The sequence below is a fragment of the Rhipicephalus microplus genome, chromosome X (genome assembly GCF_043290135.1).
Source record: "Rhipicephalus microplus isolate Deutch F79 chromosome X, USDA_Rmic, whole genome shotgun sequence".
Classification (NCBI taxonomy): domain Eukaryota; kingdom Metazoa; phylum Arthropoda; class Arachnida; order Ixodida; family Ixodidae; genus Rhipicephalus; species Rhipicephalus microplus.
The window spans coordinates 112889843-112916353 of NC_134710.1; the positions used below are offsets into that span (position 1 = coordinate 112889843).

The 26511-nt window shown below is 46.5% G+C and overlaps 1 protein-coding gene and 1 non-coding gene across 2 annotated transcripts in view; both read left to right on the forward strand.

The window, feature by feature from the left end:
- LOC119176792 (uncharacterized) overlaps positions 1-26511 on the forward strand; it is a 46151-nt gene that overhangs the window by 10412 nt on the left and 9228 nt on the right. The window contains exons 4-6 of the mRNA XM_075876404.1: positions 15603-15788; positions 17601-17633; positions 23436-23537. Of these exons, the coding sequence (XP_075732519.1) occupies positions 15603-15788; positions 17601-17633; positions 23436-23537 (321 nt within the window). The remainder of the gene's footprint in view (positions 1-15602; positions 15789-17600; positions 17634-23435; positions 23538-26511) is intronic.
- Positions 23015-23086, forward strand: TRNAP-CGG (transfer RNA proline (anticodon CGG)). The gene has a single exon. It is a non-coding gene; the product is annotated as a tRNA-Pro (tRNA).

A 26511-nucleotide genomic window follows, 5' to 3' on the forward strand; every position in this document is an offset into this window, starting at 1 on the left:
TTACGTAACTCTGAAAATCGGAAAATTAAAATGAATGCTATTGTCTAGACATGTGCCGGCAAGTGTTTCATTTCTGTAGCTTCCGCAGTACTGCCAAAAATGTTATCACCAATAATAATGGCCGCTAGTTACTTCTGCAAACGTGTTCAAGTTCAGTTTGCTTGTGCCATTATGCAGAAAATGAGGACTCAGCTCTCTTGAAGTAAACACATATGATACACAAGCTCCAGCACAAGCACCTGGGACTTCATCCTTGCTGAAAACACGACAAGTGCTGCCATTGGTTGAGTGAATGTGCTGTGCAGGGGAGTGTGCTTGCTGGTTATGAAAATGATCGATTGGTACAGCATCGCACACATAATTTGAAGCTTGAACGTTCGGTCCCTGCTGGTGGCAAGTTATCCTTTAGTTCATTCAAATTTCTTCACATTAGTATCATGATTACGGCAAATGCTAACATACCCTATACTTTCCTTGGCTATTGTCTGTTAGTTCTTTCCTTCTTTCATTCATACATAATTTACATGACACCTAAAAAATGGTTGCCATTTCCACACATTTTTCTGCAGAACTCCTTCCTTACTATATGTCACTTCCTGTGAAAGCTTGGAGGGCACTAGTTAATTCGTCTTTGAAATTTGAATAGTTCTATTTTAATCAAAGGCTATCCTTTTGTTGTATCGGGAACATTGTGCTGCTTTACTGCTGTGCCTCATTTCGGACTTCTTCTTACGGAGGAGTCAACCAAGGTGTCTCTGCATAGCAGTTTGGTGCTTTACCCATTAATCCAGAAATACCTAGATACATCTCTCATGATAAAGTGAATTAGTTCCTTAAGATGATGGGTATTTGTGTCAAGCTACCAAGTAACAATTTATCTACTGAAATGAGAGAACACGCATGCATGCCACTGTGTGGACAGTGTAAAATATTGAGAATCCTACCTCCTTTTCTTCATATCAGTTGACTTAAAATTGCAACATTATAAAAGTGAGAGCATGCCAGCTTCATCTCTTGTTCCTCCACTTTGGGACGCTGTTTGACACTGGATAGAGATCAGTTCCAATTGTGGGTATCAGCCCACTTCTTGTAGTCCTTTACTTGTGGTGGCTGGTACTCTGAAAATTGTGTAGGATCTTGCCGAGTGCCAAGATTGTATCTGAAAATTTTTTGACATTTTTTTCAATAGAGCATAGTAAACCTGTTGCGCCGTCATCATGTCTTTGCTTCGTCTGTCTTCAGACGGGTTTCTTGTATACAAACATGTTGGCTTATCTAATAACAGTTTGTAAAAGGAAGAAAGAAGCTGAATAGCAGTTATTTGCAAACAGCTAAGTTAGTCTGTTCCACATTCTAGGGTTCTCAAGTAATTCTTATTGCATACAGGAAGCTTGTTGGTCTTCAGCAGAAAGTAAAGCAGCTTGAGGCACTAATATGAATATCTTTTTTAGCATATGTGGAATAAGGGAAGCAGTGCCAATTCATTTTATAACCAAAGTGTTACAGGCCATGCTTCATGAGCCCATGGTTAAAAATTGACAACTTTTATTGCTAGGTAGCAATGGTGTGCAAAAAGTGGAATCGCTGAACAAGCCTGATGTATCCGCCTGGCCACTCGCTCAGGAACATTCAAAATTGGTTGCCAAAATGTGCTTTTGGTGGCAGTGGGAAGTTCGAACGGTGGCTAATTAATGGTACAACATTGTTGCAGGGCAATCGCTTCTGGTAATATTGTTATTTAATTTTAGTAAGTGGGAAATGAAGCAATCTATGATTTGTGCAAACCGATTGAGGTGACAGAAAGTAAACTACGGCTTTATCTAGCAGCATAGTGCTAGAAGTGTCTGAATGCTGACTCAATATTGTGCATGCATTGTGCTGCCTTACTCGATATTGGTATTATACAGTTATTTGCATGCCTAAATATAGCAAATCGTTATTAAACGTGATAAGCCCTTTGCCATATTAGTAAGTCGAGCTGATGACAAGACGTAGTGAGCCCTAGGCAGTGACGAACATAATGTTCTCATCTGCAATAAAATTGCTTTCTTGGTAGTCAGGTTTTCTGATTAGGTTGATTTTTGTGGTTGAGATTATGTTTTTACACCTGGTGATTGCAGAAACCAAACATGCCATGTCTTCTCCTACCACTTAAATCATGCTTCACCAGAATACATGGTGTGTGTGTTGAGGTGAATCTGACCAAGGTATATCTTACGTAGGAAAGAAGTGTACACTTAAGGGTTTGTGTTTTCTTTGTTAGACACAGTAATAATGAGATCTAATAGACAATCATGCTAAGTAAAGGAGAGGGGATGTTATATGAGGTAATTGTAGTGTAAACGGGAACAAAGAAAAGTGGATCAAAAGATAGCTTGTCTTGGGCAGGGACCAAACCTGCGACCTTTGAATAACGCTTCCGGTGCTCTGCCAACTGAGCTACCATGGCGGCTATCCCACCATTCACTTGATTGTGTATATATGTGAATTAAACATGGGAGTGTCAGTGCCATCAGCTGCCATGATGGCCAGCGTTGAACACTTTTTCTGCCTGTTTTTGCGTAACGCAGTACGTGATCTTATTATGAGCTGGCGGCTGACCAACAATCCCTCGTATACTACCTGAAGGCACCAAGTCTGCCAGAACGATACCCTCGTTTATCTTGTGATAAGAACACAGAAGGGCTTGCTTTGCTGTCAATTTCTGTTTAATTCTTGACTATGCAACATCGTTGTGCAGTCGTAATTTTTGTGTCTATTCTGCCTTGTTGCATAATTTCAACATTGATATTAAAAAAAAAGTGTGTGGTTTCGCGTGCACTTTAATAAAGACTGGTTTCATGACTAACGAAATCAAAGTTGGTTTGCAATATAGCATGGTTTACTTCCATATAAAGGCGAGTGTGATTGACGACTGCTTTCCAATTGACTATTAGTCTTGTCTCTTTATTTGCTGTAGAGCAGCAACCTTCTTGTTAATGCAGTAATAAGAATCTGCCTCAAATATTAGTTTGCATATATATTCAAAATGATACAATGCACCATTTTTTCCTTTTGCAAGATTGCTTCAAAACGGCTTTTATTCCAGTAAAGAAAGAAAAAAATCCGAAATGCTGAACTGGCTGAACCACCTCAGTACTGCCTTTCATATTTTGGTGGAAAATTATATTTAATATTAGTCTGTTGCATGTCGCCCCACATGCTTTGCTGCACAAAAACTGTGTGCAATGTTTGTTTTCAGCATTGATAAATATTTCCATGCATACTGTTCATTTGGGCAGTGTGCTGTAGATGGCAAAGGCTCTCTCTCTCTCTTTCGCTTTTTTTCATCTGACATTTCTGGCTTCGGCAGGAAGTGGGGACTTCGTCGAAAATGTGCTTTCGTTTTGAAGTTTTAGTAGTTGAATTCGTGTTCGTGGTAATTGAGGGAGCGAAAGACAAAGCAGCTGTACTAAGCTAGGAATTTGGAGAAAAGATGCTGCGAGGTTTACTTTTTTTTTCTACAAGAAGCCATTCATTCATTCGTTATTGCACTGAAATTATTTAGGTGTCGTTTTTCTTTTTACTGCCTGCTGCTGTAGCTCACAGAGTAGAGAACCAGCACATCTGAGAGGAAGTAAATAGGAGCTAGGCCATATGTATATTCATGCAAACCAGTGGTGGTAGAGAGGTGAAGATGCGCTCTCGCACGTGTGCTCTCTCTCTCTCTCTCTCACACACACACACACACACACACACACACACACACACACACACACACACACACACACACACACACACACACACACACACACGTGTGTGTGTGCATTTAGACTTGGGTTTGCTTTTAAAGAATTCAGATGGTAAAATGTTAACCCGGACAGCGTGCCTCACACCTATGTCGTATAATTTCGCATGAAAAGTTCTTTTATTTATGTTCAACACCATTTTGAGTGCTTTTGCGGCGTTGTTACAACTGGTAGAGGTGGCAGACATTATTCGCTTAGAAAACACTTTGTCCCATTTAATTACCGAACTTTTGTTGCATCACTGTCATGTGGATATTTAATTGGGGAACGCTGCATGTTGAAGTGTCGCCTTTTTATACCGTTATTGGAGGAAGAACAAGCGCGCTGAAAGTGCGGATGCGTATTCGCGATTCTCATGGCCCAGGAATATAAGGTATATATATATATATATAAGGGAAACAAGTGTATACCTAAGGGCTCGTTTTTTTTGTGTTTTATACAATATTAATGAAATATAACAGACAATAATGCCAAGGAAGGTATAGGAGAAGTTATTAGGCCAATTGTAATGTAAGTGAGAAGAAAGAAAAGTGGGTGAAAAGATAACTTGCCGTGGGCAGGATCCGAACCTGCGACCTTCGAATAACGCGTTCGATGCTCTACCACTGAGCTACCACGACAGCTATCCCCCCAGCCACTTTATTGGGTATATATGTCAATTTAAACGTGGGAGTGTCAGTCAGCGCCACTAGTAGCCATGGCGGCGAGTGTGGTACACTCTTTATGAGCCTGTTTGGCGTCACGTAGCACGTGAACTTATTACTAACTGGCAGCTGACCAATAGTCCCCCGTATACAACCTAGAGGCACCAAGTCTGCCAGTACGAGACCCTCGTTAATGAATCAGGGAAACAAGTGTATACTTGAGGGCTCGTTGTTTCGTGTTTTTACAGAATAAAAATGAGATCTAACAGATAATAATGCCAAGGAAGGTATAGGGGAAGTTATTAGCCAATTATAATGTAAATGATATATATATATATATATGTATGTGTGTGTGTGTGTGTGTGTGTGTGTGTGTGTGTGTTGGCTTGGTAGGCACGGTAGCACGTGACAAGTTCCTACGATCAGTGTTACGCACGGGTACCGATATTCTCCCAAGCCACTCACCTGCTCTCAGCCCCGTTGGAGAACGCATGATAGCTCCACGTCTGCCATTTATGAGCGTTTGGCATTTTGCTCACGGCAGCGGCCAGTGTGGCAAAAAGGGGCAGGTGGTTAACGTGCCGATCGACGAGGCCAACACTGTGCAGTTGCGGCCGCGGAACGTGCCCAACAACGCTGCCTTCGACGTGCACGTCATGCGCCGGCTCGTTAACAAGCCTTCCTTCAGAAATGTTCTCGCCAAGAAACGCCCCGTGCACTTCCGAGCAGGTTCCTCCAACATCATTCACTTTGTGGATATGGCAGTGATATTTTTTTTTGTAGTATCCAAGACCAGCATGCGTGAAGCAAGTAAAGAAGTCCGTCGCTCTACAGCAGTGCGTAGTAGGTGAGACACAAGCTCAGCACTTGCAAATAAAAAAAATGCCCCCACCTCCCCGAAGCGAATCGTGAGGAAAGGCGAATACATTGCGTAGCGTTCTTAACGGCGCTTCGCACGTGACCACCCGGCGGTAGAAGAATAATGTTTTCTTTTTTTTTTTAACTTACACCGTGCAGCCAATAGCGCCGTTCGCCGTACGTGGGGTTTTTCAAACGTGGTATACGTTTCCAGCTTTTGCATGCACGGTTAAAAAAATACTGTGAAGTGAACGAAACAAGCAGCGTTCTCGGCTTGGCGTTGGCGTTTCACAGCGGCGTCTCGAGCACACATTTACTGATGTTCTTGAGAGGCGCACCCAGACAGCGAATGGTCAAGAGTGGTGGTGGTGGTGGTTAGAAGAGAAAGAAGGCGCCAAATTTGAGCATCCCGGTTGGGAGCACGGCGCAGCGCTTGCGGGGATGGGGAATGGGAGAAAAGTGGATAGAAGACATAAGAGAGTGAGGCGTGAGGAGACAGGAAAATGGGGCGCAGAGAGGAGAGAGAGTGAACGGCGAGAAAAGGAGTGGGCGAAGCACTGTACCTACCCTCTCCTAAACTCTCTCGCAACACGTGCTCCGGTTGCTAGGGGTGAGGATAAGTGCTCGCGCCCGCAGCGGTTGCTATGGGAGAGGGTGGTGGACGGATCCCGATGGACTCAAGACGTAGCCCGACTAAAAATGCATTCGCATTTAAAATACAAGACACGGGACAGTGCGGAAATGGAGACAGTCGCCAAGCATCAGCATCCTTTTCACTGGCAGATTGCGTTTCTCTCACTAGTAATATCAACGTTTGGCCCGCTTCGTTCATCAATTCGGTAATGGACTGCATACTTATCACGAGTAGGCTGCAGTTAACGTATGTCATATGCCGACAATCGGCTCGCACCGCTCACAGAAAATTGCCGCTGCGTACATTTCTATGTTCGCCACCGGCCACCTACACACAATAGTGCGGTGAAGGTGCTGCCCACTGTAGCCCCATCTCACAGGGACACGTTGGCAAAAAATTGTTCAAGCAAGCCCGACCATATTGTCAGAACCAAACTGCGTTTTTCTCAACTCTAAATAAAGTGAAGTTGACTGTTTGAAAAAAAAATTGCAGCATATCCATAGAGTGAAGGATTATGAGCGGTGCGAAGCGTTCGTCCGTCCGTACATGCGTCCGATCGCGTTCGAGAATACAGACGGCGCGCGAGTAACACCGACGAGATGCCAGCCAAGGAAGCCGAGCGCAAACTTGTTCAACGTGCCCGCCGCTCTGCTTCGTCCATGCCGCACCAACGATCCGCCGGAGACTGAGAGAGGCACTCGTTCTCCGCGTACTTGGGGAAAGCGCGCGCAGCAGCCAATCGGAGAGTAGCGGCAGAGTAACGCCATCTAGGAAATGAGACGAGAAATGACCATCCATTTCTTTTGCCTTCTTTGTTTTATAGTCTACGCGTGACCAGTGACAAGGTTAGACTAAGAGGAGCTTCGCTTCTAAAAGGAAAAAAAAAAAGGCGCCGCATGTTTTGTTCCCATCTAGGTTTGATCCATGCGCATGTCCAAGGGAATAGTTAATTAACTGAAGTAGAAAGCTGGTGTATTAAGTGACAGTGAACGGCAGTCATCTCGAAGGTATGCTTTTGAAAAATTATCAGAACTATATATAGTCCTATTCTCCCGATTTCTACTTAGTTTAAATGGCATCAACATTCGCAAGCCTGTATATTTTCAAATTATATGTACGCAAAAGTTAAAATGAGACTTGTTGCCAGGGGGGGATGCTTTCGGTGGTCCGGGCCCTTCGGCAATCGTGTGGAGGGGGGTGTTTTACCGAGAAGTAACACCTCGAAAAAGATTTCTAGCTACGGGCTTCGTTGGTACATTAAATTTTATTAGTGAGTTAGTTAATTAGTATTTTTATTGGTACAACTTGTTCGCTTGCACGTAATCGCAGAAATACAATCGGGCCCCGCCGCGGTGGTCTAGTGGCTAAGGTACTCGGCTGCTGACCCACAGGTCGCGGGATCTAACCCCAGCTGCGGCGGCTGCATTTCCGATGGAGGCGGAAATGTTGTAGGCCCGTGTGCTCAGATTTGGGTGCTCGTTAAAGAACCCCAGGTGGTCGAAATTTCCGGAGCCCTCTACTACGGCGTCTCTTATAATCATATGGTGGTTTTGGGACGTTAAACCCCACATATCAAATCAAGAAATACAATCGGAATGAAATGCGTTACGTTTTGCGTGTGGCATAAGATTGAAGTTGGTAAGAGGTGCTTATTTCCGGCTATTGGTTTATTTTTGTTTGTACATTTGATAATGGAGCTAATTATATTCTTCTGTCAACGAATTCGCTTGAGCCGATGGGGAACATGACGCATTGATTTGGGGAGACGCGCGCAAGAGTAACCATTATTCTCGCTCGTTTAGGTGTCGCTTTCGTGAGTTCCTGTTATGTTGTGGGCCACTTGTTCTTAACGTTCGCGTGGTCCGTAGCATCCAAACATTAGTATCCGACACGACACGTACTGTATACCTCGTCCTGGTATCGCCATGGCACGGACATGAAAAGCTGCGGAGAGGGGACAACTGGCCGGCGGAAGCGCGCGGACTCGTGGTATTGGCGCAGGCAGCGAGCATCGCGGTCTGGCGACCTGGCTGCGGGGCCACTTGTGTAAACTCCGCGAGTTATACCGCTACCTGGCTGCCTTTTCCTGCGCCGCCACGCGCAGCTTTGAACATCTGCCTCCGATTGAGCCTCGTAGCGCAGCGAGCGATGCGCAGGATGTGCGTCGGCTGCGCTGGTGCGTTCCTTCGCAGGTTTCCGCGCCTCGGCTGCGGTGCGTGCTTGCGTCGCAGGGCCCGTGACGTCGTATGTATCAGTTTTCCCGTTGGTTTGCCTCATGCCGGCCTTTTCTAATTGGCGTTTGCCTTAGTGCCAAAGTGCTTCATGGGCTCCGTGTATCTTGTATAGCGCTAAGCCCGAAGCGAAACGAGGCATTGCGCGACACCCAAGACCACCGACTCGCAATAGGGGTATCTGCTGTTTAAGCTTTATTTTTTGTAGTCTGTGTGGGATAATTTGCTGCGCACGGGGGGTTATTGACGCTTCTTTTTAAAAATTTTTCTCGTTTCTTTATCTCTCGCCTTAGTTTTCGAGTCGTACATTACCCTGTAGCTAACTCTCAAGCCTTATTAGGTGTTTTTTTTTACTTTTTTAAAAAATATTATATCCAGGGAAAGAGTTGCATCAACCTGTACTTTGCTTTCGCGGGAAGCCAACGCAAAGGAGCATCCGGACCAGCCGCCGCAAAATGAGGCTCGTGGAGGAAACAAAGTTCCCATGCGGCTCTCTTCGAGTAGTTTCCTTTCATTATGAACCTGCTCGAAAAGCGTCGTTCATTCGTCACGGTTCTGCATATCTTCATTGTGGCCCGAGTAATATTGGAGATTGTGAGGACGCGAAACGGTTGGTAGTTGGAGGCGCAGCTATTTTGAAGGGGTATCGTCTCGCTTCTTCAATCGCAATAGCAGGCCGTCATTGTTTACGATACACTTTACGCGAATGCATAGTGTGCCTGGGTTGTCCGAAGCACTTGTTTTATTACGATTAAGCAGTATTCCAGCATAATTCATTATTTTTATTCCCGAAGTTGCACGCAAACAGTCTTTGGCGACTGCACTCGTCATCCGAAACGCTGGCATTCTCTATAGACTAAATGTAATACCGGTTGGTACCGCTAATCTCTGGATATGTGCATTGTTGTTTATACAGGGCTAAAACTTTTCGCAAAGTTATAACGATGTGTTCTTTATTGCAATCAGCAGCGTTGTTCCGTCTCGCTGTTTACGTTGGGATGCTTTCTTTATGTCGGCGTTATTGATGTTCGCAGTGTGTAGTTCCAGATAAGTTACAGATGTCTTGTGTTCTCTGCTGTTTTTTTGAAGTCAAATTCGATCGTGAGTACCGCATCGGTCTTGGCAACGCTCGTCATGTAATGTCTCGAATGAACGCACCGTTTGTTCATTATAGAACTTTGATTTTCTGACGCTAAAGGCGACGGGACAAAGTAATAGACTCGTGACAGAAGCTGAGTTTTGTGAGAACGAGTTTGTGCAAAGAGCGGTCATTGTTTTCGTGGGTGATAGGGCTGCCCGTCACTTAATGAGACTGTGGGCCTTTCAGACGTGTCCGGCCATTTTTCTAGCTCTTACAGCAGGAACGATGCCAGGGATTTTTTTCGGGGGAGGGGGGCACAGACGACAAGTGATTTCCTTCAGGAGGGCAAGTAGGCTGGGAAATATATACGCTGTATTTTGACTATGTGCTTGCTCATGAAAGGGGGGGAGGGGGGTCAAGCGGACATTTTTTAGGGTGGGGGGGGGGGGGGGGGGTGCTCGCAATACCTCTCCCTGGCACCGCCTCTGTGTTACAGCATGTACTTACTAGCCGTGTTTCAGCAAGGCAGCGCGTTTTTCGCCGGTAAATATAAAAACATTAAAAAAAAGAATGCAGCTTATTTTCTTAACTACTGGGGTTATAACAGTCGTGCGAAATATTTGTTGTTTTGAGTAAATATAGCCAGGTTACTCAAACGTTTTCCGCACACTTTGTTCCTTGTAAAGTATGCAGCCGTTTCGCCTAGTGGACAACCCCGCTGCGGTGGTCTAGTGGCTAAGGTAATCGGCTGCTGACCCGCAAGTCGCGGGATCGAATCCCGGCTGTGACGGCTGCATTTCCGATGGAGGCGGAAATGTCGTAGGCCCGTGTGCTCAGATTTGGGTGCACGTTAAAGAACCCCAGGCGGTCGAAATTTCCGGAGCCCTCCACTACGGCGTCTCTCATAATCATATGGTGGCTTTGGGACGTTAAACCCCACATAACAACGTCAAATGAACAGCGCCTCACGTTCTGCGCGTCTCAGTTGATATAGCAAGGTGCTTAAGGATGTGCATAATGAATGAAAGAATAATTATGGCATTTTGGGCTCTCCTTTGCTTGCAGTAGGTGCGTAAAAGGGATGGCGGAAACGCTCATTTACGTTCAGGAACACGCATGCGTTTTACAAATAAATCTTCTTGCCATTAGGTTGGTGTAGCATTGCTTTAGGTATAGGATATAGGCCAGCATATTCGCCATGTTTGTGCATCAACGCCGGCACACCTCAAAACGTTTCTGTAAGTGTTTTGGTATCTGTTAAACGCATTTCTGGTTCCTGCTGTTTAACTGCGTTCTTGAGCCATGTTGACTGGACATACGTCTCATGCCCTAATTAAGTATTGACTGTTGGTTCATGCTTTCGAAATGTGCGCCGATTCCGTGGATGTCGCAAAAGTGAAGACGCACGATGGCTCTAGAGACAGAAATGAGACAGACCCGACGGTCGTGGGATCGAATACAGGCCGGGGTGGTCGCATTTTCGGTGGAGCCGAAATTCAGATCAAGTCAAATGAAAGTTTATTTACGTCGTGAAGATGTGGACAGGCTTGGGCGAAAAGCGATATAGTCCGCTCGAGGAAAGCCCAAGCCCTCTTATATACAAAGCGTACAATAAAGACACACAAGTATGTGCAAATACTGCTTTACAAAATCAAACAAGCGCGTTACATACGTCACAACGAAATATGACAAGTACCGTCGTAAAATCAGTGCGAATGTTAATAAAATTAATTAGTGCGTTACATGCATGAAAAAAAAAGAGAGGTATTGACAGTTGAAAAATATTGTGAAGTACGCACGATAGGAACAGAATATCGTTATCGCGTTCAACTCTTAAAGGCGAAGCGCAAGGGTCCCCCAATTTTTCGCACAATATTCACGATGAAAAAGGTACATAGTATGTGTAATTATAAATAAGTACTGATACTCGATCGCTATAGAGTAAACATTTTTTTTTCCATTGATTGATCCAAAGAAACGGAAAAACAACAAACGAGAATAACATGCAAATGGAGCATTCTTCATCTCGTACAGCAAGTGTTTTCGCGTAGAATAATTACAGGAAGTGTTTTTTGAATGTCCCTTGCGCCGCGTTTCTCTAACTTGATTTCACTACTTAGCAGTGTGTTGAGCGAGTGAGGCAAACGCTATACTGTAACATTTGTCGTTCGTGTTCGGTTCTGCAAAAGGGGATGTTCCAGAAAAGGGAATATAATGGAGCATTTTCTGTGTAACATTAGAGAAAATGCCTGAGGCCAGAGGGTCTATATTTAGGTGCTTGTTAAAAGAACCCGAAGTGGTTTCCGGAGACCTCCACAATGGCATTTCAAATAGCGTGGTTTTGGGACGTTAAAACCCCAACAATTGAATGGAAGTGAGACATATGATATGAAGTATAGCACGGGTAGTTCTGCTTGAGAATCTCTGTCTCGTTGCTGTCGTCAGCTCCGTGGGTGTCAAGTGATCTAGTTTGAGACCTAACCTATAGCGTATAGTTAAGGTACTGCTTGGTTTGTTCATTTCGACTAGATATAATATATACTTGGTGATCTAGGCCGGTTCAAAGATAAAATATTCATCTGAGCGAACTTTGTATGAGCATTTTCATTTTTTTTTCTTTGCCAAATGCCAGTATAGCAAAGTCGTGCGTGACCCCTGTGTAACCGGCAGTCGCCTTTAGCCCTTTGTACTGTGCCCCACGACAGCGCTTTCCTTGGTCTGTACATACCTGCTTCCATCCGTTTGCGGTTCACCTAGCTAGGTGGTTCCGCTAGATACGTCGACCATGCAAATGGCAAACGTTTGTCAATAGGCCGGCCTGGAATAGCTGACGCGTGCCCAATTGTCGATGAGCGCACAGGGGACGCGCTTGGCTGGCGACGCACTGATCGTCCGATGGATAGGTCGCTGCGGAATCGTTTGCTGGGATCTGGTAGTCGACCACGTATACCGAACAACTGACAAGTTCTTTCACGTCCGCCAGCAGACTCGACCCCGCCACCACCAACCAGTCTGCTTGCATAGGTATCACTGTTTTGCTTACCGAGATGTACTGATATTGGTGCGTGTTCTTTGTAGAGTACTCTCGAATCCCGAAAGTCCTCGAGCTTTTGGTATTTGGTGGAGCGTAATATGCTCTAATTTGGCTTTATTACTAAGTTTTTAAGCGTTTCACGTTTTCTATTATTGTTTGTGAAACGTGAGAAATAGCGAAATGACGACGATGCTGCTCGAACTTTGGTATAGAAGTGCCATAGCTTCAGCGCCAACGTTAGCCTTGTCGGATAGGCTGTATCGCATTGTGAGATTAGTGGGCAAAAAGCGAACCACGCGGTCACATTGAACGGGCTTTCCCTGTCTGCTCAATCCGGTGTTGACGATGTCGTGCGCCTTTCTGTAATGCGGAGTCGCATGTACCCTCCGCTTGGCGTGTGTCGTTGCTGGGAACCCTTTACATTTGCATCGCGATTCCATCGTACGGCTCCATCACCGGCGTGAAAGGCTCTCTCTTCTCTTCTCACCACTTTTTTTTTTGTTTATGTTGTTTGAAAATCTCAGCTTTTCTGATAAGTTGTCCATTGGTTCGCTGGCATACGAGTTTGCTATTTTCTGAATATGATGTTAACGATTTGACATCAAATCTTTTTTTTTAATTCCGGATACGGTGGTTCGTGTCGGCTGTTCCTTCCCTAATAACTGTTTGGTATTTATCTCTTTCGGCGACGGACAGCGGTGGCGCCGATGAGACGGGCTAATTATGCGCACATTTTCGACCCATAGATACTGCTATAGGCGGCTGGCTCTGAGACCGGCAAAATATTTGCTGTCGTCCTGTAGATAGGGCTTCCGTAGCGCGTCACGCTATAGGCGTATCGGCGCGTTGGGCGAAGGCGGTTGTCGTCGGAGCACGGCGGCAGGTATGCGGGCAGCAGGATCGGTGCCCCGCTGGTAGCGCGATAAAGGGAAGCGGACTGGACGCGCGTATCGGGACAGCTGTTGCTAACGAACCCCTTTTTGTCTCCCTCGTACTCTATATAGCTTCATCCGGTTCTGTGCTGACAACATTGTGGCCTTCGGTAGCGTACGAAAGCATTGGCCTTCTGACCTACGGTATTTATTTCTCGCGCTGTGAGCGTAAGATTCGCGCTGGCCCGGAGGAGAAGGCAAGGGAGGTGTGTCGTGGGCTGCCACGGTCGGGGTTAGGCTGCGCAACATGCGGTATTCGCGCGAGACAGAACCGCTTGTTTCCCGGGATTGGGCAGCAATGCATGGCGCAGACGCAAAGGCCGTTGACTCTTTTCCATGCTTGTCGATCATCCCCCCCCCCCCTTGTTTACCTGCCTATACGGCTGAAAACACTGCTGCCCCCCCTTCACCCATTTTTGTCTTGTCTGCGCTGAAATCGCCCCAGTTCGAGCGTCGAAGGCGCACCTTGGCACCGATGTCCAGCTTTCGTATTGCGACTAGTTCAGAAGAGACGACGCCGAGACGGAAATTGTGCGCGCGCACGCACCGCGTCTTTTACACGCAGCCATGTAGAGCCAACCAGGAATGCAGCTTGTCGCTAATGTAGGTTTTAATTGAAGCGTATTGATTGCGATACAAAGGGAAAAGAAAGCGAACAAAAGAGAAGCTCATTCCTTGTGTGATACTCACTTGGAACATCCTTATTGAGCATGCTGTGCTTTAGTAAGTGTGCAATGTTGGCCACCGTTGCACCATTAATTTCCTGTGGAGAGTGTATGTATTATGTAGGTGTCACCTTGCCAGTAATAGCGATATATAGTGTCACTCGCATAACACTGGCGGCGTATGTTAAACATTCTTTTTGTCTAATGGCGTCACGTAGAACGCGAAAGATGATGGTTTGGGTGAGTTGCTTCTGCATCGTGTTTTATTCATTCATTTCATTTTATTCAAGTCGAAGTTGTTACAATACGCCTTGGGGGACACGACTAAAGGCTGAAAAAAAAAACAACAAAAAACACCGGACTTGGTCGTGCCACCCTGGCAGCAAAAACATGAACACACCGACAAGCATTTGTCGTACAGAATGCGCTGGTACCTAATCATTCAGAATGGTTACAGGATTAAAGAAAATTATGATATAAGTACACGAGGATATAAACACAGCTGTTTGAATATAACGGATGTGTAATTATAATGAACGTCAATCAAAAAGAAAGATGATAAAAATGGCTTCTCGCTGCGATTGCGAGGGAACTGCACACAAATATAATCAGCATTCACTAGAATTCTGGGAAGACTAACAATAAGTGCTGAAAAAGTCAATTTATACGGTTTGACGGTTATAACGCGAACAACGACGTACGAGGACGCCAACCTTGAGATGACAGCTGACCATTAAACATTCGCAACCATCTAAGTGCATAATCATAGTCGAAATACGTGCTACGCAATGACCAGCACTGGTTGGGGAGCCCGTTTTTAGGTTCGTGTTACACCAGTGGTACGTTGTAATTCTCTCCATTTTCCTTTGTCTTTATCAAATCTTTACCTCAGTTATATGAAAGGCTACAGATAGCGCCATTTACGTTATCCGTTCATTCTTTACAGCAGTTGGCTGCATACGGTTGGGTATTACAGAACGAGGATTCGCTTCGTGTAATCGTTATGTTACCGGCTGCTACAGATAACACATGCTCGGACCTTTCTCTGCGCACTATATTTAATACCGTTGCAGCGCGCTTAATGTATACTGCCCGTGAAAGAAGGAAATGTCTGGCCTGTTGTTTAGCAACACCGTTGCCGAGTCAGTGTAGTGGACGTGATGGCCGAAACCTACACATGTATAGGCCGGCGTGAAAGGGGGAGGGCTCCTGATTTACTTTATTGCTTTAACAAATATACGCACTATAGGCTCTCACTTTCTGCTCGCATTTCAGGACGCGGTTATCGCGGCCTGAAATCGGGCCCCTGCTTACCGTAACCGGGTTCAATTTAGACATTCTACTGTTGAGCATATTTTGGGTCGTACAGCCGCGCGTTCACCCCTGTGAGGTTTCTGCACCGCCAATGTCGACTTCACCTTCTACCGTAGTCTTCTTCTGAAGCGAACTGCAAATTTGTTTCTTCGTGTACGTTTCGCAGTGTGATATTCTTAATTGCTGATTTGCAATGCGAGGCTATATAGTGGAAGCTCGGAAACTGTGCTACGCTTCCGCACTTGCACTGGAAGCCACCCGTAAACTTAATGTAGTAATGTGACAGTTACCTCGAAGAAGGGCGATTTAATTATGTAAGAAATAGAACCATATAAGCTTATGGTTCATTATTTTTTTACCGAACTTTGAGCTCCGCTCAGAAAGCACTGTGCCTGAGTCGTGTTTTTTTTTTACTTGGCAGGGAAACGCAGGCGTGAAAAAAGAGAGCATCCAGGACGTTGCAGTGAGCCCCGGAACGGTCAAAGAAAAGACCCAGATAATCAATCGCATGGCCGAAAACTGCGGCGTCCCTGGAAAACCGGCCCTACCATCCGGTGCCGTGGGGAACACGGCCTGCAAACGACGGGATGGGCCCGGAGCACGCGCTGTGAGTATACCGGGAAGCTTCGTTGGTTTGGCAACGTCATTGGCAACCGGGTGGGCACACCGTCATACGTATCCCGTCTTTTACAGTCCTTGTGCGCTGTTCTTTTTACGCGGACATCGTTGTCAGTTCTGTAGGTATACCGGCGTTTCGTTAAGTGCTGGCGCGAAGCCGGAATTAAATTTCAGAGGTTGAGAGAAAGAGAGGTTCAGAGGTTGAGAGAGGTTCAGGAAACGAAAAGAAGCAACTTCTGCTACCCTAATTGGGAGCACGGCTCAGCGCCTGTAGGGGGGGGGGGTTGCATTAAAGATATGAAGAAGAGAAGAAGAAGAAAAATGGCGTCCATGACCAAGGACGTGGCGGGCGGCTTGTGTAGCGAGAGCAAATTTTGAAGTGTGGTGGTTTGGGCTAACTGGCATGACATGACGATAGTTATAGCGCGAGAACAGAACGACGACAAAGCAAGCCAACCGTAAACTTGATGTAGTAATGTGACAATGACCTCGAAGAAGGGCGATATAATTATGTAAGAAAGAGAGCCATATATGCTTATGGTTTATTAATTTTTTTACAGGACTTTTAGCTGCGTTTAGAAAGCACAGTGTCCGAGTCGTCTGCTTCGCGTCCCTTTGTCGTCGTTCTGTTCTCGCGCTATAACTATCGTCTTAAGAGCACAGTTGGTGTTTCGTTTAAGTGGATGAGCAGCCTCGCCACGAGAACTCTCATCGATATTCAATTGGTTTTATTCCTGCGTAGTGTGTTGCACTGGTGGCAGAGGTTAAACGAGAACTGCGTGGTAATCTCTCGCGTGATTCGTGTGCACATAAAATTTTTTTTATTAGCTTTTGACGTCGTGTAGCGATATCTCTAGCAGCGTATATCGCCCGTACTTTCTATTGTTCGTTCATAATACCATCGTGGTAAATGTAACTGGCGTGAATAGACTCAAGATAAGCCCGCAGGGGTGCAAAATGTTTTTTAGTGTGACATCGGTCCATCCCCTGTTGTCAGTACGATCTCGGTTTTCGGGCTCGAACGTCAAACATTTCTAGTTAAGTTTTACTTAAGCTGAGCTTTGTGAACACTGCCACAGAGATTGCTGCTGTTGGCGTTCATGACTTGGGCTTTACGAGAACTAATCATTCAGCTTAGACGCGCAGCCTCTTGACACATGCTTTATTCAGCTTTAGAGTATACTTGGGACCCTTACGTTAAATATTGTAAGTGAAAAAAAAAACGTAATTAAGTTGAGTTGGATAAGATCGTGCGAGTGGTGGAGGTATGAAGTGTACCAATGTATTCTCGCAAACTGAATTGTGTCAATAGGTATTGTCTCTTGAATAGGCGAAGATGGTGTAGGAAAAAAACAAAGGACAGGCTTTGTTTTCGCTGCGAGCATGGGGAAAAAAAGGGGGGGGGGGGTGCACGCCTAGCGTCCGCAAGCCAACACCATCTGAAGACGCTTGCTGCTCGCGTTCATGCTCGTTTCTCGTGATGCTTCTGTTTTATATCCTTAATCGGTCCACGAGCCAACCTCCTCGGACGCCACTTCCTCTCACCTTCCTCGTTCTCCATACGCGGGGCTCACTCCTCAGCATTCTCCCGTTTCCTTTTTTTTATGCCTGGGCTTCACAATTTTCACGCGATGCTCCCTTCTACCTTTTTTTTTTTGTTTTCCTCCATGGCTACGAGACCCGCACCAATACTGATATTCTGTGCATGCATGTGCAATGCATGCATATTTTGCGTCTGAGATTTCAGCTGTATTTGTTGCTTCGTGAGATTTATGATTTGCCATGGTGTTCCTCCTTGCAGGCGCCTGATGATGACACCACGTCAGTAAACACGGTGAGTGCCAGACACATAGTTATATCTAGTATGTTGATTATTTACTGGTTTTCAGTGAAAAACATCTGTTAAATAGTGACCGCTGTTTGAATTTGTCGCTCAATAGCAATTAGGCAGTTGTTCGAAATGTTTTTTTTCTGTTTGCTGTACTAACTGGTGTGTGTGTGTGTGTGTGTGTGCGCGCACACACACACACATTTCACGATTGTTTTCTTTTGTTTTTGCTATCAGTATATTTTTATTTTTCTTTCCGAGGCCTACTGCATCGTAAAATTTGTCGTTTGTATAGTGTAATTGCAGTAATGCAGCCTTTAAGGGGAACTGCTACTCGTAAAAAAAAGTTTTAAAGGGCCCTGCAACACTTCTTGAGCATGGTCAGAAAACGCTGTCGATCGGTAGTTGAGACCTTCGACAACACGTGAGTCAAATATAATACCGCAGCGCGCGGCCTATAATTCACAATAAATGATCAAAGTGAGATAAAAATAGCTTTCTCTTCTCTCGACAAATGACGGAAGACGCTCAAAAATCACTCGTAGAAAGCCTATTTATAAGCCATTGGCTTATTTAAACATGGTGCGCTCGGTCGTTACAGAGGTCGCCGCAGGAAGCCGCGACTTGTCCGCGCGTGCGCGATCACACTAAAAAAGCCGTGCATTCTAAGAAAAAAAAAAGAAAAAAAAAAGTGCTGAAGGTCGCGAGGCGCGCGTGACGTGTTTTCTTGGCCCATGTTATCCCTCCCTGCTTAGCTTCCAGCGCCTTCGTCGGTGCGAAAGAAGAGAGAATGCAATTTCAGTATGTGACAAATTTTTGTAAATTTACTTGCACTGGATGGATTCTTGAAATTTTTGCGGCGTTGAATTCGTGAGGCTATAAGCTCTTCCGGTGAGTTCATTACATGGTTATTTGAAAAAGTGTTTCAGGGACTTTGAATCTTCAACCTAGGAGAATGATATTTTTTTGGTTTTCAGAGGCTTTTATGCTAATTTCAAATATATAATCGGTTTCATGGTAAGTTCCATAGTTTTCGTATTGTACAGGGACAGTCTAGTGACAGTGTGGAAAATATAGCTATTTTTGGGCACACTTTTTATGCCACTAAACCATATGGTTATGAGCCAATAATTGCTCATATCATTAACTGTAAGACATTTCATTGAACGAGATAAATTGTAATCGGAGAAGTCTTAAAATGATGCGCCAATATACTAGTTTACCTTAAGTTTATAATAAATATATAATTAGTATCAGGTTTTGAAGTAGATAATTGCACACTTTGCTAGTTAAGCTATAAGTGGCAAAATTTTCATCCCGATCTGCAGCCACCAGAAGTACCACAAATATCTGCCTAAACTCAAGAAGTTGCCTAAAATTGCATCTTGATAAAAACTCCCAATGAAATATTTTGTTTCTTAATTACGCACGTGTGCGTGCGCCGCATAATTGCGAGTACTACAGTATGATAGCTGACATCTAAAAATTTATTGGCAATTATTCAGCGCTGTCTAGAACGTTCCCGCGGCCCTGAGGAACAAATATCATGGGGTTCCTTAAAAGCCTTCACTTACGCCAACTCAAAGGGAAATTGAAGCCATGTTTTTTTCTTCTGCTCAGTCGATCATGCCCCTGTTAGCCTTCCTAAAGCTTTCTGCATCTCCCCTGCTCTGGCATTGCCTCTGTGCTGCTGCTGCCATAGTCCGTATAATCTATTCAGGAACTATGCTACTACATAATGTGATGACGGCATCATGTGATGTTGCAGCACGGTGACGCCACAACTGTGGCTGGCCTGTGACGTCATCACGTGATGCCGACTTTTCTTTTTTTGCGTCCATCGTACCGACGCCGCGGGTCATCCATGGTCGCATTTCGCGTTTGATGAGACAGCTAAGGCTTTCGCTATAATAAATAAGAACCTACGCCCGATTCGGGCAGCTCACTCGACTGCGTACACTCGCGGTCACAACGCTCGCTGCTTGCGCGATAAAGAGCACCGGCAGCACGCAATGGAGCCTGCCTCCGGCCTCACCGCATCCCGGAAAACTGTGATGAGGCAAATTCCGACACAGTACACATAGCTATGTGCAAACCGAACTCGTCCTTTCATTTGCGCACACCGCAGATTGTCATGTTTCTGCGGCGCCAGTCGCGCGGACAGCCGCGCCGTGGACCGAGCATGAAAAGACGCGTGCGATGACCTCCGAAGCTCCAGCCACTTGCACCATGGCGTCACCTGTGGCCACCCTGCCTCAGGCATACACCAGTCAAAGAGTCAGCTCTCAGGCGGTAGATTAAGTAATAAGCCTCCCCGATAACTATACCAGGTCCGTTTCCTCTTCAATCGCATCTCTTCCCCAGCCATCCACAGTGGTCTTCCAAGGCAAAAATACTATAAACATCAAGAAGCTCACCAGCAGTAGTGTGTGAAACTGTGTGGTGACCGGTAAGTAGGGTCAGTTACTTAATTCATCGGGAGTAACGATCGCGTACTTTCGGCATTTCGGCGTAGGCCTTCCGTTGTTGTGACCTTGACGATGAGGCAGGGGCCGCTATACTGCGCGCAGCTTGCCACCTCTTTCGCCATCCAACGCTTCCCGAGGTCATGGGCGTCGGCAGGGGGGGGGGGGGGGGTGCGAAAGGGGCACTTGCCGCCCTCGAGCCTCACTAGCACATGCCCGCACCCAAGCTACACCGGCGCTCTCCTTCTCCCCCAACCGCTATTGCAACAATTCGCACCCTCAAGAGGAAATCCTAGCGACCATGGCCTTGTCTTCTATAATGTCTCCCTGTAACGGGAGTCTGCGCTTGGTGGATTTGGCTCGGCTTGCTTGGCCTCTGTGAACATTTAAATCCCTGGGACGCCAAAGGCAAATAGTAAGTCGATGAATTCTGGCTGCTGAAATAGTGGTCCAGAAACATGGTAGTGCTACTTTTGTACCAAGTAAGTACTTATAATCATATAAAATCGCGTTTTAGTGGTCCGCATTGCGTTAGCGCACTTCAAATCTCCCGCCTGAAAGTGGCCATCTTACGTCATTGTTGCCGTGCACAATGTTTCCCGGCTTTACAGCGCAGCCGCCAACACTAGTAGCAGCAGAGCGAAAGCCGCGGGAGCCACAGCAGCAACAACGGTCATTGAACAATTTTTAGCCTTGGCCTCCGAGATGGCAGACGTGCTTAGTTCAACAGGGCCTCGCTAGTAACGTCCGCGGCGCTTCTTTTTTACAGTGAATTAAACAGAAACGAACCAACTCTTGATGCACGGAAGGTTCTTAATTTAGTGCAGTTCGATTACTAGTGATTAATTGTAGCCGGGTCATCAGGATCACTTTGCGAATGTCCTACTCGTGGAGTGTGTGTGCTCGTGCATTTTACCTTAATTTCTCGGTAAGTAGGACACTGCTGTTGATAATATTATCGTTTTAGACGTTGTCGTACATTGAGCTTTCACTTTGACAAAAATTGTTATTTAACTTTAGTGTCCCTTGAAGGACCCCCGAAACAACCCCTGCAAATACTAAAAATGAGTAGAACTAGCGCGTATCCAGGCGTTTCCCGTCTTTTGGGCTGTGTTCGGAACGCCAGCAGTCTGTTCCCGTGAAGCCATCCGAAAAAAAAAAGACTCGATTGGTCGATAAACGAGGGATATCAGCTATAAACGAGGTATATCAGTTTTCATGTATCTCCTACCTTGCTTTGCCACGCAGTCGCGCTCACGTTCTGCCTTGCCTCGCACGAGGCGGCCGTGCGCGCGATTTCACTTCATTTTGTGCGTCTCCGACTGCGCAAGCGGAGATTAAAAAAGCGTTAGATCCTGATAGGCTCAACGCTTGGTGCGGGCCTTGTCCAGTCCACGGGTTTTTGTGAAGAAATTGGTGGGGAGGAAGCGTCCATGCGAAGGGCAGTGAAGGCGAGAAAGAAATTGCTCTCTATAGCCTTGGATCTCGGAGTGCTTTAGGGGCCATGGACACTATAGCGCGGGCGCTTCGCCAATCACTGTGCACGTATTCGCCAGCTGCGCTTGTACACGTAGCGTCCTTTGTTGCAGTTACGATAGGACGGTGCACTACGTCATGCTACTAGCCTTCACAATATGCTCTGGTTCACTCACGTCGTTGCAGCAAGCATTGTTATTTACTGGTCTCGGAAGATTCAGATCTTACAAGTACATGCTTTCCTGGCAGTTTTTTTTTTTTGTGTTGCAGTTTACGACTCTATGCTGTGATGGGTTAACAGAATTCAACCAAATGTTCAAAGAATACAAGCAAGCTGTCATTCCGCTCATACTTCTATAGTCTACATTCGTTTAATGACTGGTTCTGATGTATGCCTTCCCCGAAGTTCTTGCGGAGTGTTTGAGAACGTTTGTGCGTTTAAATCGTAACTGCGCCTCAGTCATCGAATCATGTTCAGCACAATTGAACGTCAGCTAGCTGCGAGAATCTTCGTCAGCGCTCGATAACGGGGCGCGCGGCGCATTCTGTCAGCGTGCGCTGAGCTATCCTGCTGATAGGCGGTGTTCGAAGTGATTAGGCGCCTGAGCAGAGATTGAATGGTTCTGTTATTTGTGCCGCGAGAGGCTACGAGCGCGCCGCCATGCGGCACCGCTTTGATTACTAAAATTAAGCCACTGAAGCATTTTGTTGATGTTTAACTTTACTGACGCCGCTTTTGAAAAGCATGTCACAACTGCTTTGCTTGACCTAATTAATGTAAGCGCCTGCGGGCAGGCGATGAAGACGAAACGTGGAGCTGCGATACGGGGCATATATATATATATATATATATATATATATATATATATATATATATATATATATATATATATATATATATATATATATATATATATCCTCCGTGAGCGGTCACAACGTGGTTTATTTCGCCGTTGTGACCTCTCATGGAGGATCTACTTGACTATATGCAACGCTACGGCCACTCAACCACCATGCCTGCCTATATATATATATATATATATATATATATATATATATATATATATATATATATATATATATATATATATATATATATATATATATATATATAATAAGAAAGAAAACTGGGTGAAAAAATAACTTGCCGTGAGCAGCAATCGAACCTGCGACCTTAGGTATACATTTCTTTCCCTTATTCATTAACGAGGGTCTCGTACTGGCAGACTTGTTGCCGTTAGGCTTTATACGAGGGACTATTGGTCAGCTGCCAGATCGTAATAAGTTCACACCAGACAGGCTCATAAAAAAAGAGTGTACCACACTCGCCGCCATGGCTACAGGTGGCGCTGACTTACACTCTCACGTTTAAATTCACATATAAACCCAATAAAGTGGCTGGGGGAATAGCTGCCGTGATAGCTCGGTACAATAAAGAAAAAAAAATCCGTGATAGCTCAGTGGTAGAGCATCGAACCCGGTATTCGGAGGTCGTAGGTTCGATTCCGGCTCACGGCAAGTTATTTTTTCACCCACTTTTTTTTTTTCATCTTCGTTGGTCGTCTATATGTGTGTGCGCACATTATAGTCTTGCCGTCGAATACTGCGCGCAAAGCGTTCACATCAAAGCAGGCAAGTACCTTGAAAGCCTGCTTCGACGTCACGTGCAACAATTCGTGCGCTTTTCGTTCGTTTCAGCCGAAATGAAACGGTATGGAAATGACGGTGGGAAGCGTTAGGTATGCACTTCAGTGTCTTCGTGCCGCATCTAGCTGTCTAGTCAGCGAGCGCGCGGCAAAGTCCGTTTCATTCCGCGATGCCTACCATATCGTTCGGCTTGAAACGGAAGCGTGGCAATGTCTTTCAGTTGGACCCTCGTCGACGAGAGTGGCTGCTCAGGGCGTCGCAGACAGACTACCACTCGCTTGTGCGACTTCTTCGTGAGGACCCCGACCTCTACCGTTTCGAGGTAAGCGGGGACGCCCCATTCTTTGCCTGTGCCGGGTTCTGTCCTTAGTTACTAATGGCACGTTGATCCCCAAAGCTCGCATCTGCCGAGTGCGTGCGTGCACCTTAACGTTGTGTCTTGTGTTCGAGTGTGTCACCCTGGCCGAGTATGAGCAAGTTAAGAATGATCATGTGGTGCGTTTGTGAAATTTCGCTCCAGCAGCGGCCGTCTGTGGGAGTTTGCTTTGAGCATTTCATTAGCGGACAAGTTTTGACGATATAGTTCCCCTGCCGCGGCTGCTGTCACGTGGTCAGCCTTTTGAATTATTTTCGCTGCATAATATGATTGTAGACCATCCATTTACAATTTCTCTGCATACCGCGTCGAAGAGCCACCCCTTTAAGATGGCGCTCGACGCGAGTGTGCGGACCGCATGTATTTCACCGGTCAAGGACGCCAGTATAGCTGACGACGTACCCACCTATGCGACTGCAGTTTTGAGTTTAACGAAATACACTGGTCAAGAGCTACTGTGTTGGCAACCACGCGTTTTCGTCTAGCACATTCACTGTCCGTAGGCGCGGCTTGTTTATAAAGCGTGCGAGTCATCGCTCAAGAAAAAATTATCGGCGTTTAGATTGAGGTTTGAGAGCGCTCACGCCTGTAAGTGGTCTTGCAGAGATTGAAGGTAACTGTATGGCGTAGTCTAGAGTGCGCGTTCACCATCGATCGGCCGGATGCCTAATGTATCTAAATGTACAGTACTCGCGAATTGAAATAGGACACTCGGAACGCGTGGCCGCCTTCACAGATAGCGCAGCTCGTGGAACCAAGGTGCTGCATTGTGGTATAGCGGGAAGGGGAGACCATCTAGTAGGATTGCTTGTTCCGGCCGCCAATGGGTCGACCTGTTGATTGATTGATATGTGGGGTTTAACGTCCCAAAACCACCATTTGATTACGAGACACGCCGTAGTGGAGAGCTCCGGAAATTTTGACCACCTGGGGTTCTTTAACGTGCACCCAAATCTGAATACACGGGCCTACAACATTTCCGCCTCCAATGGGTCGACCTGTAGTTAACCGTAAAAATAAACATCTAGCTGCACAAAAGCATAGCGAGTTTATTTCTTGCTTTCTGTCACGACAAACAAAAAAAAAAAAGCAGTCACACGGCTTTCTTCGTACGACATGGAAACAATATGATTAATGTCTTTCCGTCAGCCTGTGGGCCGCCGTCCAGGAAGAATGGCAGAAGCTGGCGCGTTCTTTCTAGCCTCCACGAAAATTTGCCACGCAGTATGGCGGCAGTATTGGCTGGTCGGGACTGGACAACAAAATTAAGAGAGATTGTTTTAACGTCACATGAACACAGGCCCGTGACTGCTCACACACTCTCCCTCTCTTTGCGACTGAAACCGCGTAATAAACTCGCTGTCCTTCTGTGCTGATGTTTATCTATATCATGACTGCGAACGCGTGTCTCAGCCAAACAGTGTTTCTTACAGAGCATGCGTGCCGCATCTCCGAGAGGTGCAGAACGAGAGCGTCTACTCGCGCCGCTTTATAAGTAGTGTGCACTGGCGAGCCGTTTCGGTCGGCATGCGCACCAACTATAGCAGCGCCAGGATGGCAGTGTGCACATGGTTAACTACCAGCCGACCCGTTGGCGACCGGAATCGGCAGTCCTGCTCCGTGTATACTTTCCCTTTCACTGTATAGCATCTTGGTTCCGCGAGCTGCGTTATCTGTGCCGGCGGCCACGCGTTCTGAGTGTGTCATTTCAATCTGTGCGTACTGTATACGTGAATGAGGCGCTGATGATCGCGAATGCACCGCGGTGACGCTTGTGTTTAGCGTCACTGCGACTGGTCATGTGTCCCCGTTGTCGTCCCTCCAGCATTGCGGCGAATTTCGTGCACCTCTCACCATTTGGGGTGCCAACCTGCAGTCCTCTCGTTAGCTTGAAAAGCAGTGTGGAACAAAAACGCTCTCTTGCTTCGAGCCGTTATGAATGCCGGAAATGCTCGCGTTTATGCCGCCGATCGAATGTCTCGAAGCCATGTATGGGCGATGTATAAATAGCTGAGTGCCGACTGCGCACGTGTTGTGCGTCGGCTGTACTATACCCGCTGCCCCTTCTATTGAGCTGCGCTGCAGTTGACCCCTTGTTGTAGGAACCGCGAGGCTCCCAGCAGGCCGTGGTGTCGCCGATTCCTCGTCTGTGCGCGCGCGGTTGAGCACTGAAAATACGCGTGGCCGAGAGCACCTCTTGGGAGGGTTCGCCGGCGTGCGCGCATACCACCTCTGCGTGCGGAGAGGGGCGACATCGGGATGGCCCCCCCGCGGTTAAAACAAACAGCGGGCCGGCGGGGGTTCCGCGCCCCGCTGCGGTATCCGGGACGGCCGGTGATTGCGAGTTCGTGGGACGCCTCGCGGCATGGGAATCCTTCTGGCGCGCATAATTATCGAGCCGTTCGGTAATCAGTTTGCCTGCTCGCTGTCAACCGCGTCAGTGCTGCACTGGCGCAGCGGCGGCGACCGGTTTCGGCCGGCCCGGGAAGGTGCCGCGCTCGCCGATGATTTGTACGCCGTGTTGAACGTTGTCTGAGCTGCTGTCCGGCATTTGTGGGCCTGCTACTGTTGTGGCACCACTGCCACAAGCGCCGCGCTTTTCAACCTTGTGAGACTCGCATGTGGACACTTGACCGCTGTGGGTGCGTTACGTAATGTGCCCCTTCATTTCCGCGATCATACCTGGCTGGCTGGGGCTCGGGGATTGTGGCGGCATTCCCGCTGTCGGTCGATCGCGTGCGCATAACTGTGACGTGGAGTACGTTTATCTGAACGTGTGGTCTGCGATCGTTATGTCGATGCGTGGTAGGAGCAAAGGATGCACCGCTGGTGACATAGGCACTCGTAATATTTTATCAACCGTTCCGTTTGTAACTGGCCAACGCGTAGGCGTATGTTGTATGTCGCCACGCCGCGATCC